The 15,304-nt window shown below is 46.3% G+C and overlaps 3 protein-coding genes and 1 pseudogene across 3 annotated transcripts; 2 read left to right on the forward strand and 2 right to left on the reverse strand.

Annotated features, from left to right (window-relative positions):
• Nucleotides 1-229: 229 nt before the first annotated feature.
• Nucleotides 230-1,175, reverse strand: LOC117864189 (uncharacterized). The gene has a single exon (XM_034748212.2). The coding sequence runs from the start codon at nucleotides 887-889 to the stop codon at nucleotides 542-544; it is 348 nt and encodes a 115-aa protein (XP_034604103.1). The 5' UTR covers nucleotides 890-1,175; the 3' UTR covers nucleotides 230-541.
• A 1,964-nt stretch (nucleotides 1,176-3,139) lies between these two features.
• LOC117866085 (small nucleolar RNA Z247) lies at nucleotides 3,140-3,270 on the forward strand (annotated as a pseudogene).
• Nucleotides 3,271-7,607: 4,337 nt separating this feature from the next.
• Nucleotides 7,608-8,420, forward strand: LOC117864748 (uncharacterized). The gene has a single exon (XM_034748849.1). It carries the CDS (start codon nucleotides 7,608-7,610, stop codon nucleotides 8,418-8,420), a length of 813 nt encoding a protein of 270 aa, XP_034604740.1.
• Nucleotides 8,421-11,791: 3,371 nt separating this feature from the next.
• Nucleotides 11,792-14,496, reverse strand: LOC117864749 (uncharacterized). Its single transcript, XM_072294846.1, has 3 exons — nucleotides 13,159-14,496; nucleotides 12,228-12,349; nucleotides 11,792-12,067 (listed from the first exon to the last, which is right to left on the reverse strand). The coding sequence occupies exons 1-3, from the start codon at nucleotides 14,108-14,110 to the stop codon at nucleotides 12,050-12,052; spliced, it is 1,092 nt and encodes a 363-aa protein (XP_072150947.1). The 5' UTR covers nucleotides 14,111-14,496; the 3' UTR covers nucleotides 11,792-12,049.
• Nucleotides 14,497-15,304: the final 808 nt, after the last annotated feature.

Consider the following 15,304-nt stretch of genomic DNA (forward strand, 5'->3'; position numbering starts at 1 on the left):
AAATAAAAAGAACCCAATATCGAGGGGTTCATGCCTGAATTTTTACAACAGGGATAATCACTAGTACGAGTTTGGGCAGGAGCGTCTCACAAGTCACATCCATGTTCTATCCTGCTGCTGCTTCCAAAAGAACGCAAGAACATCGGTCCGGTTACTTTCGAGTGTCAAGATCCCAAATAGACACTCCAACAGAAACTGTTATATCCAAGGTAGTACGCACTGATCGGTGTGAAATCATCAAATGTTGTGGCGAGCATGCCGAGTTCCATGAACTTCCAAGTTTCGAACAAAGCATGAAACAGAGAGGGGGACGCCGGGACAGGGGTCAAACTGTCCAGCACAAGAACACGCCAATAAGCTAGCTATGATCAGCTCAAAGAGAAAGGAAATAAAAAAAACTAGAAAGCATGATAGGACAAGTAGTGCATACAAGGCATGCACGTTTATGTACAGGTCACTACTGCTGTGAACGTGCTAGTGTGTATCTACGAATACAAGCACACATGTGCAACACACAGGACGCGGCAGAGAGGCGCCTCGCCTAGGCGTAGATGGCGTAGCGCATGCCCTCGCGCACCATGAGGTGGCTGACCTCGTCGGCCGCGCGTGCCGGGCGCCAGCCGCTCGCCGCCCACGCCTCCTCTGCGCTGCCGGCATCCTCGCCGCCGAGGCGGACGGCGCCGCACGCCATCGCCAGGAGCGCCCTGGCTAGGGCGCCTGCAGGCGCCGCCGCTGCCGCGGGTTCTCGCGGCGCCACTATGACGTCGCCGGCGCCTATCTCGTCCTCGCCGCCGTAGCCGAGCTCGCTGCCGTCGACCACCCGCGCGCCCCGCTGCCGACGACGCGGCCGCCGCAGGCCTTGCCGCACAAGAGACAGAACGCCCCACATCGCCAAAGGAAGACGATCAGATCAGCGACACGATCTCGCTGATGAATCAGACTGCCAAGTAACCAGCTTTCCCTTTTGGTTCTCTGCTCCCAAAGCTCACGCACGCTCGTTCGCTGGTTACTTGGATGGAGATCTTCGTCGCTTGTGAGTCCACAGACTCGGGAACATCTGTTGGAGTGGAGAGCTCGCCCCGATCGAAGGCGTGTAGTGCCGCGTATATATACACGATCGATCTCGCTTGTGAGCTAACGGAGCACGCATGGGAACTTTCAGGGTTAAAGGGTCTTGGACTGTTCAGAGTCTTGAGGATGAAGGCACAAGGACGGGTGTGGTGGGGGTCTGCTGTGGCTGTGGCCTGTGGGACAGGGACGAGCACTCGCTAAAGCTGAAAAGGTTGCGAGGTTAGTGGAGGAGGGACGGTCATTGGCCGAAAACTACTGCTCGGCGCCGGCCACGGCCAGGAATTAGCGCAGGGTTTTCAGGCTCCTTAATCGCTCGTTTTGCCGGCCGGGCTAGAATCTAGACAGCCAAGCAGTAGCCAACCCTAGGTTAGGCTAGCTAGCAGCTAGTATTAGAGCATCTACAGCTCCTAATAAATGTTTCCGTTAATAGGAATATTTCATCCCAATCCAATTACCGTATCGGGAAAGTCACAACTCCTCCTTTATTTAGAGAGATTGATGGTGAATTATTGAGTTTCCCTATAATTATTGGGAAAATGAAAAAGTAAGATGAGACTGCTCGAGCACTATTTTCTTATCAACTCTACTAATATATGGTAGTTGGATTGTGGAAAGCGAGACTGCTGGAGATGCTATTAGAAAGCTAAGAATTCAACTCGGAACGCATGACTCGTGCGCCATCTCGTATAGTATGGGTCTCTGCATGCCGGTCCGTCTGCAGACTTGGGTTCAAGATGGTTGGAAGATCTCTGCCGCGCGCTTTTGGGAAGTGGACTCTCAACGTGCGGGGGGAAAGAACTGGCAAGAGATGACGAGGATGCCTGAGTGAGGAGTGAGGACGGGTGCAGCACGCCGCAGGCGTCGGTCCTGGCTCGTCATCCCAGCGGCCGGCCTCGAGCAAATCATTAGCGAACCGCACCGGAGGCCAGGACCAGGAGCCTCCTCCCCTGCTTCGTGTCAGATCAAACAACGGTCGGTACGGTACAGCCACGACGCATCCGCTCGCAGAGCAGTTTGAGCATCCAGTGCAAGGGGCGGGAGGGGACCTGTCAATAATTGTTCCGAGAAAACAAAAGAATTGTCGTTGATGAACGGCCCAGACGACTCGCAAGCACGGGCCCATTTACAGTAAATAGTGTGGATATGTGACGCATGCCAAGGAAGAGATGCACACCGAATGCTCTCCTCGCCTGGTTGGCTACTACAACAAGAAGGGATGACGTGATGCACACACACGGCATGCTTGTGCATGCTCCCTTTTTTTTATTGTGATGAAACACAAAACAACCAGCATCGCGAACAGAACAGAATGGTAACGTCGGCGGCATAGCAAACGACGGACGGGATCGGAGACGAACGACTTGCTAGAATTAGCAGATCTGTACTTGATCAAGACTCAGTTTGGTTAGAGATAAGTTATAGAGATAGATCTCCTGTCGATGTAAACACCAAACGAGTCTAATCTAGCTACAACCGAATTCCTCTTGTATATCTCTTGGCCATTGGCCCCTATATAAACCATGTTTACCAATTTTACATGGTAATCAGAGCATCCTTTTCCACAAACATCCACAAATCCTCCCAAGCTCGTCCATGGCGTCTTCTTCCTCATCTATGTCGACGGCTGGGTAGTGTCTCTGAGAAACTAACTTGAGAGAACTATCTACTATGGAAGGCGCAATTCCTTCTTGCTATTTGAGGAGCTCAGCTGATGGGGATCCTAGATGGATCTACCATAGAGCCACCCAAGACTATGGAGGTGGCCAAAGGCGAAGGCAAGAAGCAGATCGTCCCCAACCCCAACTATGATGTGTGGGTTGCAAAAGATCAACAAGTGTTGAGTTACCTATTGAACTCCCTCATCGAAGAAGCTTTGGCGACGGTGGCTACAGTGACTACTTCAGCAGAAGCATGGGAGGCTCTCGCTACAATGTTTTCAGTGCACTCTAAGGCTCGGGTTACTAACCTGCGCATGCAGTTGGCCACGCTCAAGAAGGGTGGCATGACATCTCAAAACTACTTCGCCGAGATGTTCACAATCAAGGATGAGCTCACCACAATTGGTAAGCCCATAGATGATGATGAGATGGTCCAATATAGTCTGAATCGCCTTGACTTTGATTACAATCCTTTCGTATCATCAATGCTTGGTTGTGTTGGATCTATCTCTTTGAGTGATCTGTACTGCCAGCTTCTTTCCTATGACTTGCGCATGGAGATGTACCATGATGGTGGGCAGTTTCAGTCCTCCGCCAACATGGCTGGGCGAGGCCGTGGCGATCGAGGACATGGAAATAACCATGGTGGTTGCAGCCGTGGCGGTCGAGGAGAGCAGAACCGCAACAATAACTACAATCCCAACTCATCCAAGCAAGGAGCTCGCAACACCAAGATAGTCTGCCAGATATGCAAGAAAATTGGGCATGACGTGTCCCGATGCTGGTACAGGTATGATGATGAGGAAGAACAACAAATTACAACAAGTCGGCAGGAGCTGCAACCTCGGGCTATGGCTACAACACCAATTGGTACGCAGATAGCGGAGCTACAGATCACGTCACTTCAGAACTTGAGAAGCTAACCGTTCCTGATAAATATAATGGACGGGATCAAGTGCACACTGCCAATAGCTCAGGTATGTCCATAAGTAACATTGGTCAAGCAATCTTACATACCCCAAGTAGAAATCTCCATCTGAAAAATATCCTCCACGTGCCTAGTGCTAGCAAGAATCTTGTTCTATTCATAAATTGGCTCATGATAACAATGCTTTCCTGGAATTTCATCCTAACTTCTTTTTTATCAAGGACCGAAAAATGAAGAAAACCCATCATCAAGGTAGATGCCGTGGTGGTCTATATCCTCTAGCGCCTCATCCTTCAGGAGAAGGTCAAAATAAGAAAGTTTCTGGAGGCAATAAGCTATCTACTTCGAGATAGCATAATAGATTAGGTCATCCTGCTCTTCCTATTGTGGAGAAGATTATTAGTTCAAATAAGCTTCCTTGTGTTAGTGATAATAGTTCTCAATCAATTTGTGACTCTTGTCAAATGGCCAAGAGCCATCAGCTTCCGTATCCAAAATCAATGAGTGTTTCAAGTGCTCCTCTTGATCTTATTTTCTCTGAGGTTTGGGACCCAACACCTTTTCTGCAGATCAGCATAATTACTATGCTAGTTTAATTGATGATTATAGTAAGTACACTTGGATATATCTTCTAAAAATAAAATCTGATGTTTTTGGTGTGTTCCAAGAATTCTAGGAACTCGTTGAAAGAAAATTTGATAGAAAAACTAAAGTTATGCAATCTGATTGGGGAGGAGAGTATGAAAGGTTGAACTCCTTCTTTCAAACAATAGGAATTACTCATCAAGTCTCTTGCCCCCATGCTCATCAACAAAATAGCGCAGTTGAGAGAAAGCATAGGCACATCGTTGAAGTTGGGCTATCTTTGCTAGCAAATGCATCTATGCCCCTCAAATTTTGGGGGGCAAGCCTTTCTCACAGCTACTTATCTCATCAATCTTCTCCCTAGCAAGGTTATTGGATACAAAACCCTAGTTGAGCACCTCCTTCATCAAAAACCAGAGTATACCTCTCTTCGCACTTTTGGCTGTGCTTGTTGGCCCAACTTGAGGCCCTACAACTCCAAGAAGCTTTCCTTTCGGTTTACAGGATGTGTTTTCTTGGGTTACATCTCTATGCACAAAGGATTTAAATGCCTAGGTGTCTCTAGTGGGTGCATATACATATCCAAGGATGTTGGTTTTGATGAAGATCTCTTCCCTTTTGCTCATCTTCACCCTAATGCTGGATCTCAACTTCGCAAAGAAATAATTCTCCTTCCAAGCCATCTTCTCAATCCTGGGGGTGTAGGTTATCTTAAGTCTAATGTTACTAATGGTTTTGGAGATAATTCCGGTATACAAGAATTTTCTGTAGAAGATTTGGTGTAGCAATCTCCAACAGGAGCATCAAATAATGGAGATGAGGGTGTTGCAGCTGCCACAGAAGATCGTGGCGCATGATCCCATGAAGATCTCCACAGCGTATCGAGAGCTGATCCCGAAGTGGATCTCCTTGGCCGTGCTGCTGCATCCGACCCAGCTGAAGCCAACCCTAGCTCGATGCGCGGAGGAGGGGTGCGAGATTCTCCTCCGACAGCTGCTGCCTCGCCTGCCCTGACACGGTCTCCAGCTGCCTCTCCGACTCCGCCACGTGTACAGGAGCACCCGCCAGCGCGGACAGCTTCTGTCCCCTTGCCATCGGAGGTGCTTGGAGGATCTTCTAAGGCTGTCCTAGGATTGGATGCGCCAACAAATGCAGCTACTCCCTCTCCTCCAAGGTGATGCACTCGCTCACAACATGGGATATTGAAACCTAAGTCTTTAGGTGATGGCATGAGACGCTTTGGACATTTTTGTGCTACAGGAGAACCTGACAATCTACAAGAAGCACTCAGGGATTCTAAGTGGAAGCAAGCTATGGAAGAAGAGTATAAAGCATTGCTAAGAAATAATACTTGGCATCTTGTTGAAGAAAGTAAAGGTAAAAATTTGATAGATTGCAAGTGGGTTTTTTAAATCAAAAGGAGAGCAGATGGTACAATAGATAGATACAAAGCACGTCTTGTGGTTAAAGGTTTTTGACAACATTATGGTATTGATTACGAAGATACTTTTAGCCCGGTTGTTAAGATTGCTACAGTGAGACTTGTTCTTTCAGTTGATGTGTCAAGAGGTTAGTGTCTTAGATAATTGGATGTTCAGAATGCGTTTCTTCATGGTATTCTGGAAAAGGAGGTTTATATGAAACAACCACCTGGGTTTGAAAAGGCAGATGCTCCACGTCTTGTGTGTCGACTTGATAAAAGCAATCTATGGTTTAAAACAAGCTCCCGGAGCTTGGTATGCTAAGCTAAGTTCTAAACTCATTGCTCTAGGGTTTAGATCATCTAAATCAGATACTTTTTTGTTTATTTATCAGAAGTCTGGTGTTACTATTTATATGCTAGTATACGTAGACGATATAATTGTCACAAGTTCCTCTACAGAAGCAGTCTTGGCGTTACTACAAGATTTAAGGCAAGATTTTGGGTTAAAAGATCTTGGTGACCTACACCACTTCTTGGGGATTGAAGTTCAAAGAAATAATCGAGATATACAATTGTGTCAGGAGAAGTATGCACTTGAGATTCTCAACCGAGTTGGTATGGCTAGCTGTAAACCGTCTCCTCCTCCTTTGTCCACATCTTGAAGATTATATTGAAGTTCAAAGAAACAATCAAGGTATACAATTGTGTCAGGAGAAGTATGCACTTGAGATTCTCAACCGAGTTGGTATGGCTAGCTATAAACCGTCTCCTACTCCTTTGTCCACATCTGAGAAGCTCTCTAGTTATGAAGGAGAAGTGTTAAGCCCAGAAGATAGCACTAAATACATGAGTATAGTAGGAGCTCTTCAATACCTAACTCTTACACGACCAAATTTGGCATTATGCTGGCGGGCGATATAAGCACCCGCTAGCATAGATAATGTGAACTATTTATTATTCAAGTTTGTTGTTATATGGTTGGAGATACATATTTCAATTTGACAGCTAAAAACTGGCAGAAAATAGAAATTATAAATAACTCACGGGAAATAATATATTGAACGGGAAAACACGTATTCCTGGAACCATCTGTGCTGGCGGGTGATGTAACCATCCGTCAGCACAGAAAGTATCTGTGCTGGCAGGTGGCTAACGTCGCCCGCCAGCACAGACAACATTTGTGCTGGCTCAAGGTTGCTGGTAGGTGCGATACCCGCCAACACAAATCTGTTCTAGCTGCCAGCACAAATGCTTTATGGTGTAATGGTTGCTCCCCTTAAGTAGTCCTAGAAACTTGCGCATTAGTTTGGTCTCTGTGCTCGCACCTAGCGTTGGAGATGCAATCCCATATTACTATGGGATTCAAAGAATGCACTGTTGTGCATAGGCAATTTTATAAAGCAACTAGCGTATACGGTGCCTGAAAAGTTTAAAGGATGCTCTCCGTTGGTTACAGTTGGTTACTGACATACTGAGTGAACAGTGCCTAGGGATGAACTGCCCTAGAGATCGAGACACGCTAGATAAGGAAAAAGAAGAGGCAAGGCAAGGAGAGAGAGAGAGAGAGAGAGAGAGAGAGAGAGAGAGAGAGAGAGAGAGAGAGAGAGAGAGAGAGAGAGATGTTTGGGATGAAGTGCCTTGTTCTTGTATCCAATATAACCACACGCGTACCTGGACACGGGCTCTGAAAGATCACGAACAGGCCGCAGCGAATTGTGATGGAAAGGCATGGCAGATGTGTACAAGGCTGGGAAAATTCAGTCTGAAGCTTCTTGCTGATTTTCTGTTGGGCGAACTCTATTCTTTGGTTCCATATATGTCGCCCAAGTCGATCGAACCCAAGTCCGGAACCGACTCCTCCTCCTCCTTGTCCCGATACTGTCGCATCGTCTCGCCGTCGCCGTCCGCATCGGAGCCAACCTGATCAACGCTAGCACGCGACATGGCGCTGCCGGCGTTGATGGAGGATCTCGTCGAAGAGATCCTCCTCCGCGTCCCACCTGACGAGCCGGCGCACCTCATCCGCGCAGCCGTCGTCTGCAAGGCCTGGAGGCGCATCCTCTTCGACAGCGGGTTCCGCTGCCGCTACTGCACGTTCCATCGAACGCGTCCCCTGCTAGGCTACATCCACAACTTCGGCTTCCGTGCAGGCCTCGAGTTCGTCCCAACCACTACTTTCTTCCCGCCGTCGCTGGCGGCTAGCCGCAACTCCTACAGGGCCCTTGACTGCCGCCATGGCCTGCTGATCGACACTAGCGGCCCACCAGGCTTCATTGTTTGGGACCCCATCACTGGCGACCGGCAGCACCTGAGCTTTCTCGCTCACGCACAAGAGAATTTGTGCTGTTATACTGGGGCTGTGCTATGCGCTGTGGATGGCTGCGACCACCTCGATTGTCATGGCGGTCCGTTCCTCGTGGTCTTTGTGGGTGGGACAGAGGGGGCGCATCCCATCGACGTGGATCATGTCAGGTACACGTGGGCGAGCGTGTACTTGTCAGAGACTGGAGAATGGAGCGCCCAAACCTCTGGTACTAATAAACAACATTACTATAATATTGCGGTCAGGGAACCCAGCCTTCTTATCGGAGGTGCGCTCTACTTCACCCTTGGTGCGATGAGGATCCTCAAGTATGACTTAAGTAGGCATGGGTTGTCCGTGATCGAAATACCGCGATTGTTTCACAAGTCTGTTCCCATTGATATTGATGGAGGGCTAGGGTTCGTCGATAAGTACATCTATACGTGGTCATAGCAGGATGGGATTGGAGGATGGATGCTACACAATGTTGCGGAGCTCCAGACATTGATCCCCCAACATCGTGGCTCACCATACCGAGATCACCCAAGTGATGTGATTCGCTTCGTAGAAGGAACAAATACTATTTTATTCACCTAATAATTACGTAGTTTGGGGAGTCTTCACACTCGACCTCAAGACAACAAAGGTCGCTGAAAGAAAGATAGGACTATGACATCTTACCTTATACATGCTTTTACACTCCAGGTACCACTTGTGTGCCCTTTCTTTAACTTCCGTACCTTACACATGCATGTTTTTCATTGTTGTGATCTACATAAGTTTCTTCCAACATATGACAACAAGTAATACTTCATTTAGTAGCTAGCATAAACGCATGACCAATGGCTCCCCTGCTCTTGATTCAGCACCAATCGGCTTGGGCAACTAGAAGCTTGCAGCTTCATATGTAACAAGTTACTCACACATATCTTTAACCCTAGAGGCCTAGACTTTACCACGTGACTCCGATATGTTTTGGGAAGTCATGATCCATGAATATTCAATCAGATGAGCAAACAAAATGTATAATGATGCATCGCTTTTTAGGTAAGAGATTACTATATGAAATCAAAAGCTTGCAATCTCATAAGAACCAAGATAACTATATATGGTTTCATATACTTGGTTCAAATTGTTAACGATTCTTTATACTTGGTTCAAATTGTTTTTTAGAATGAGTTTTATGTTACAAATGGAGTACTACTAGCTTGTTGATTTTTCAGAACGAGGAGAATGGAAAGTTTTTTAAGTGAGAAGAATGGAGAGTTTTTTAGAATAAGTTTTATGTTACAAATGGAGTACTTGTTGATCTTTTAGAAATGAGGAGAATGGAGAGTATTTCAGAGCGTGGACTAAATATTATAAACACATTTAATCTATCTTTCCCCTACCTAATATTGATCAAGTTCTTTATCTAATACGAAGCTCTATGTCCATTTTTCACGTAATACAATGCAGATAAACCGGCAATGGATGTAACACCTCTGCTCCTCCAATACTAGAGAACAGAAGAACTTCGAATCCACAAACTCTAGCTGAACATCATAAAAGAATCTTGAAATAGATTTCCAAACACTTTTTGGAGCTAGATTTTCATAATAGAAATATGGTGGCAAATAACCGATTCAGCCAGAGATTTGTTCACTGACCTTGACCCATCGGCTTATGGTTGGTTTTGGATTGCCAAAATGGGTCATGCTTAGGAAACAAATCTTTTGCTTGGATAGGCTATTGGACCACCATACTTATATTATGAAAATGTGACACTTGCTCCAAAAGACGTTTAGACAATTATTTCAAGATTCCTTTATGATATTCAGCTAGAGTAGGTGGACTCGTAGATCTCAATTGTACCATTATTTTAGAATTGGTGTATCTTTTTGTCTCCTAAATTAACGGTCGTGACGTGGACGATCCTATGTTCTAAATATTTCATATAGTAAGACTTAATATATGCGCTAGATTATGTCGATGGATCTTAGGAATCGACATTATCGATATAAATCGTAGTTTGTATGTTGCGATGATTAACGGTCATGATGTGGACCATCTTAGGTTCTAAGTATCTTATTTATGTAAGATTTAATATGTACGATGAATTTCATATGTGATGTACTCTAGTTAATATTTGTGATGAATTTTTATCTCTACTATTTCATATAATATATATATATATATGTGTGTGTGTGTGAGAGACAACCATATTGTAACAATTGAAACATTTTATTAGAATTAAGATAGTGTACGCGGGAAAGAAAACTGCTAGAGGCGGCGGGAGGCGGAGGAGGAGGATCTCGCTGCCGACGAGGTCGCCCATCAGCTCCGGCGGCGCCATCTGTCTGCTTCGTCGGGTTGGGTGCGGATTAGGAGGCTACTACTTGGTTGGGTTCAACCAACTTACAATAGAGAGAGTCTGTAAGGTGGGGTCAAGGAGTCAGATGAATGGCCTCGAGCTCTCGATGTCATGGATGCTTATTTTGGTTTCCAATTTTCCATTCTAGCAAAGTTTTGCCAAGATTGTACACTGCAGTAGCTACGGATCATGACTTGATTTTTTTTCTTTTTTGTCAAAACCTGGTATCCTCAAGCTATTTAACCTTTTCCTGTTGCAATAAATTAATTACCGCAATGAAGGTGTCCTGGAGTTTTACAGAGTGTGGATAAAAGCGCAATTGCGCACCGCAGCTCATTGATTATGAAGCCTTCACCCAACAATAAGCACAATCAATTATTAAAAAAAAACAATCAGCACAATCCCCCAACAAAAGATAGATATGAGTTGAGGCAAGAGAACCAGCTCTTATTTCCAGCAGCTCCATGAAACTGCTTGTTTCGGATTCTCTCCGGTTTATTCCAGCAGAAGAACTAATCAATTTAGCTTTTCCCAAAAATAAATTACCCAACAAGCAACAGGCCAGCTTAAATTCTTGTATCCAAGAATCAATTCCATGTTTGTTCAGAAAGTTGTCCACCTGATTCACTATATGCAGAAACTGAACTGCAAGTCCAACTTTTTCAGTTCCAAGCTGATAGCACTAGATGGACAAAACACATTCAGTAGTTAAAAGACAATGAAACAAAACACATTCAGCAGAACAAAAAGGTTGTCTTCATAGGCTGAAAGTACTGTGCAGACAAATCTCATTCAAGAGTCATGAAATACTGAAACTAGCAGCTTCATTATCCAGGCAACTTTTTAAAGTAATTTATGGATTTTTCTCAGTTTCAAATGCATGCCCCAAAAGGCTGCAAATAGCACTGGGTCAACCTTGTTGAAGGGATAAAAATTAACTGTTGCAGAGAACAGATTAATCAAGAAAAGAGTTATATCGTAACTTCAAACTTGTCATGTCAAAGTGAGATTTATGTATCAACTGAGATAGGTGGACATGAACGATCGGACAATAAGAATCATAATCAACCACAATGCCTCATTATTTTTTACTAACTCAGGGGGTGTTTGTTTCTTTAGCCCCTCCTAAAATTCCTGTCACATCGAATGTTTAGATACTAATTAGAAGTATTAAACATAGGCTAATTAAAAAACCAATTGCACAGATGGAGACTAATTTGCGAGACGAATCTATTAAGCCTAATTAGTCCATGATTTGACAATATGATGCTACAGTAAACATGTGCTAATGATGGATTAATTAGGTTTAATAGATTCATCTCGTGAATTAGCCTCCATCTATGTAATTAGTTTTATAATTAGCTCATATTTAGTCCTCCTAATTAGCCTCCGAATATTCGATGTGATATAAATTTTAGTCAGGACTAAAGATCCAAACACCCCGGCCCCTCAGTCTACACCGAACAAATACTTTACCATGAACCAAATATTTGAGCAGATATTCAGAGTTTTCAGTGACTGAAAGCGTTTAACAGCAAAGACTTTGCAGGATGTGACACGAGTCACACAACAAACACCGAAAACCAAAACTAGGAAAATAGGCGAATCACATATGCCCGGCAACATGAGCAATTTCCCCATTCAAGCTTCAGTTCCACAAGCTAATTCATTTCCACCAGAATGCCACAGGTAGCCATCAGCTTCTTTTCCTGGTCATTCTGCCTCGGCATCAGCTGGTGAGAAGAATCTGAAAAGACACAACTGATAGTGTAAATCTTTTGCATTGCTCGACAGTCAAACAAGCCCTGAATGTACAATTAGTCTGAGATGAAAAGCAATCATGATCACAAGCGCTAATCACCAGTAACTCGAAAAACACATGACAGAGTTGTGAACCTGAAGATCACCTGTGAGGAAGCAGTCTCTTCTTCTTTAGCATCATCGGAGTTGTTGCTATCAGAGACAGGAACAGCATCAGCATAGCGTGGGCCTGATACTTCAATGGAACCACTCTTTTCATTTCCACCATCTGTCCAAATACGTCAGGAATGAGTAAGAACAGCAAACAAGCCATGAATGTACGAGTACAACTGCTCTGAGATAAACAGAAATCATGATCTGAATGCTTGGACCAGAAACGACCCGTAACTGTAGACGTAAACATGAAAGAGTTGTGGACCTGTAGATCACCAGTAACTCTAAACGTAGATAAGACAGTTTAGGAACGAGCTAGCAAGCATAGCAAATCAGTGTAGACCGATATTTGACAACCGGAACAATATAGAACGCTGAAACTGAAGACTGAACTGCAATTCCAACATAACAATTGGACTCTGAAACAGTAGTTACCAAGTCTGAAACGTAAACCCTGACAGAACAGTTACAGGCCGGGAACAGAAACTAGAAACTAGGGGAATCACATGCACGCATCAACAGAGGGTAAGCCTTCGGACACGAGCAATTTCAGCAGGAATCACATGCACTCACCATATCACCAAAATGAAAATTTATTCAGAAATATTAACCTGCAGAGATTCATGATCCCAAAACAAATCAACATAAACTGTTCTGTCCTCTCTTTAATTCCACAGCTGGAAACAAAACTTACTAGTAACTGAACATGATTAAAGATTCATCTGCTTAAGCTGGAAACATTCAGAGGTTTCATAACTGAAAGCATTTAACAGCGCAGACTTTACAAGATACGACATGACAAACACCAGGAAACAAAACTATAAACTAGGCGGAATCACAATCCGAAGCAAATTGGAATGGACTCTGAACCAAACAGCAGCAACTTCAGTGTAAAACGTCAGACCCGGCAGGTTTGAGCATTACCTGATGGGGTACCGAAGCTCATGAAGGGAACGAGGGCAGAGATCTGGGTAGCGCCTGGCTGGGGTAGCTTCTGGAACCGTCCGCTCCCCACGTCGATGCTGATGATTCCATCATCCTGTGTGCGGATGAACAGCGAGCTCGCGGCGACGCCAATGGGTTGAACTCCAGGCACAGGGATCTTCACAAGCGCGTTCTGGATGTGGACCCAATCAACATCACCGCCAGCGTGGACCTCCGTTTCCCAGAACTGGATTCTCATGTCGCCGGCGCCGGCGCCGCCGTACATAGCCGCGAAGCTGAGCCTCCCGTCCGCCGCCGGCATGAGGACCGTTCCGCAGGCCTGCTGGGTGATGAACGGCGGGATGTCGACGTAGGCCAACTGCTCCACCTCGTCGCCGAACTGGTACAGGAGAGTCCTCCCTGGGCTCCTGAAGTAGAGCGTGCTCCCCACCAAGGTGGCAGGTGCCGTCTCGAGAAACCCCCAGTCGTCCTCGTCGGCGACGGCGGCGGCGGCGGCGGCGGCGGGCGAAGCAGTCCAGGCACCGGACGCGGAGGCGTAATGAAGGCGGACGTGGCCCACGTACCCTCCTCGTCGTGGATGCCGACGAACACCACGCGGAACGGGCCGCCGTGGCAGCCGAGGTGGTCGCATCCCGGGGTGTCGCAGAGGACGGTGGCGGTGAAGTTGAAGGCGTCCAACCGGAACGCCTCCGGCAGGCGCACCTCCTCGTGAAGGTCGGCGACGGGGTCCCATACGACGAGCGACGATTCCTCGCCCCATCCCTCGGCGAACTTCTCGAAGAGCACGCGGCCGTGGCGTCTGTCCAGGACATGGAGACCGACGCCGTTCTCGGGCACGCGCGGGCTGAAGGGGGTGGTGGCGGTGGTGACGAAGCTCGCAACCAGATTCCAGATGGTGTCCTTCCCCGCCGTCGTGGATGTAGCCGATCATGTGCGGTAGTCCGTGGAACTTGCGGTAGCGGCGGACGAAGGCCGGGTCGGCGAGGAGGCGGCGCCATCTGTCTTGCAGACGGCGGTGAAGCGGTACATCAACTTGGGGCGGTCGGCGGGGAGGCGGAGCAGGATCTCGGGTAGACGTCGTCGACGAGGAGCTCCTTCGACGGCGAGGGGGCTACGGGAGGAGCACTGGTCGCCATGGCGGATTGGCGGTGGAGGCTTTCTCTCGCGAACGCGGCGTGGTGTCGTCGGAGAAGAGGGGGCGAGCGAGGCGAGGCGGCGTTGGAAATGCGAGGCGGGGTTGAGGCGGTGAGAGGGGTTTTTGTAGAGCCTAACACCCGCAGGGCTGGAGGGCCCACCACACCAGCGAGATGGCTTCTCCTGCACGCCGGCGGTCTACGTCTCCTCTCGCCGGTCGCCGCCTCGTTCAAAATTCAAAATGCTTTTTTCGCTTGGCTGCTGGAACTTAAAAGAAAATGGTTGGGTGTTTGGTTTCTCAAGTCCGTGTCACATCGAATATTCGGAGACTAATTAGGAGGAATAAATATAAGTTAATTATAAAACTAATTGCACATATCGAGGCTAAACGACGAGACGAATCCATTAAGCCTAATTAATCCATCATTAGCAAATGTTTACTGTAGCAACACATTATCAAATCATGAACTAATTAGGCTTAATAGATTCATCTCGCCGTTTAGCCTCCACTTATGTAATGGGTTTTGTAAATAGTCTACATTTAATACTTCTAATTAGTATCTAAACATTCGATATGATGAGGACTAAAGTTTAACGGGAGGAACCAAACACCCCCGCAATTACCACGAGACGGTCGTAATCATTGCAATACTTCAATGCATCTCCGGCTCGCTCGAATTGGAGTTCGTATTTTTCCGTATTCGTTTTGTCCCCACGCGTGATAGGTCTCGTCGCTACAAACGTGAAACCTATCTAAACCTATTTAAAAACTCATCACTACAGAAACTATCATCACCAACGAATTATCACTGCCGATTTGATTTGAACCAGTGGCGAAGACGTTTCTAGGTTTACAGAACCACAAATGTCACGACCCCAGGCTAATAGCTTCTATAGCTCTATAAAGTCGGATGAATACAAACTTCATACAAAAATTATAGAGCTCGACGAGGTCTAAAATTTTCTAGTGACAACTTTTTTCATTTAAAAT

The sequence above is a fragment of the Setaria viridis genome, chromosome 7, assembly GCF_005286985.2.
Source record: "Setaria viridis chromosome 7, Setaria_viridis_v4.0, whole genome shotgun sequence".
Lineage (NCBI taxonomy): Eukaryota > Viridiplantae > Streptophyta > Magnoliopsida > Poales > Poaceae > Setaria > Setaria viridis.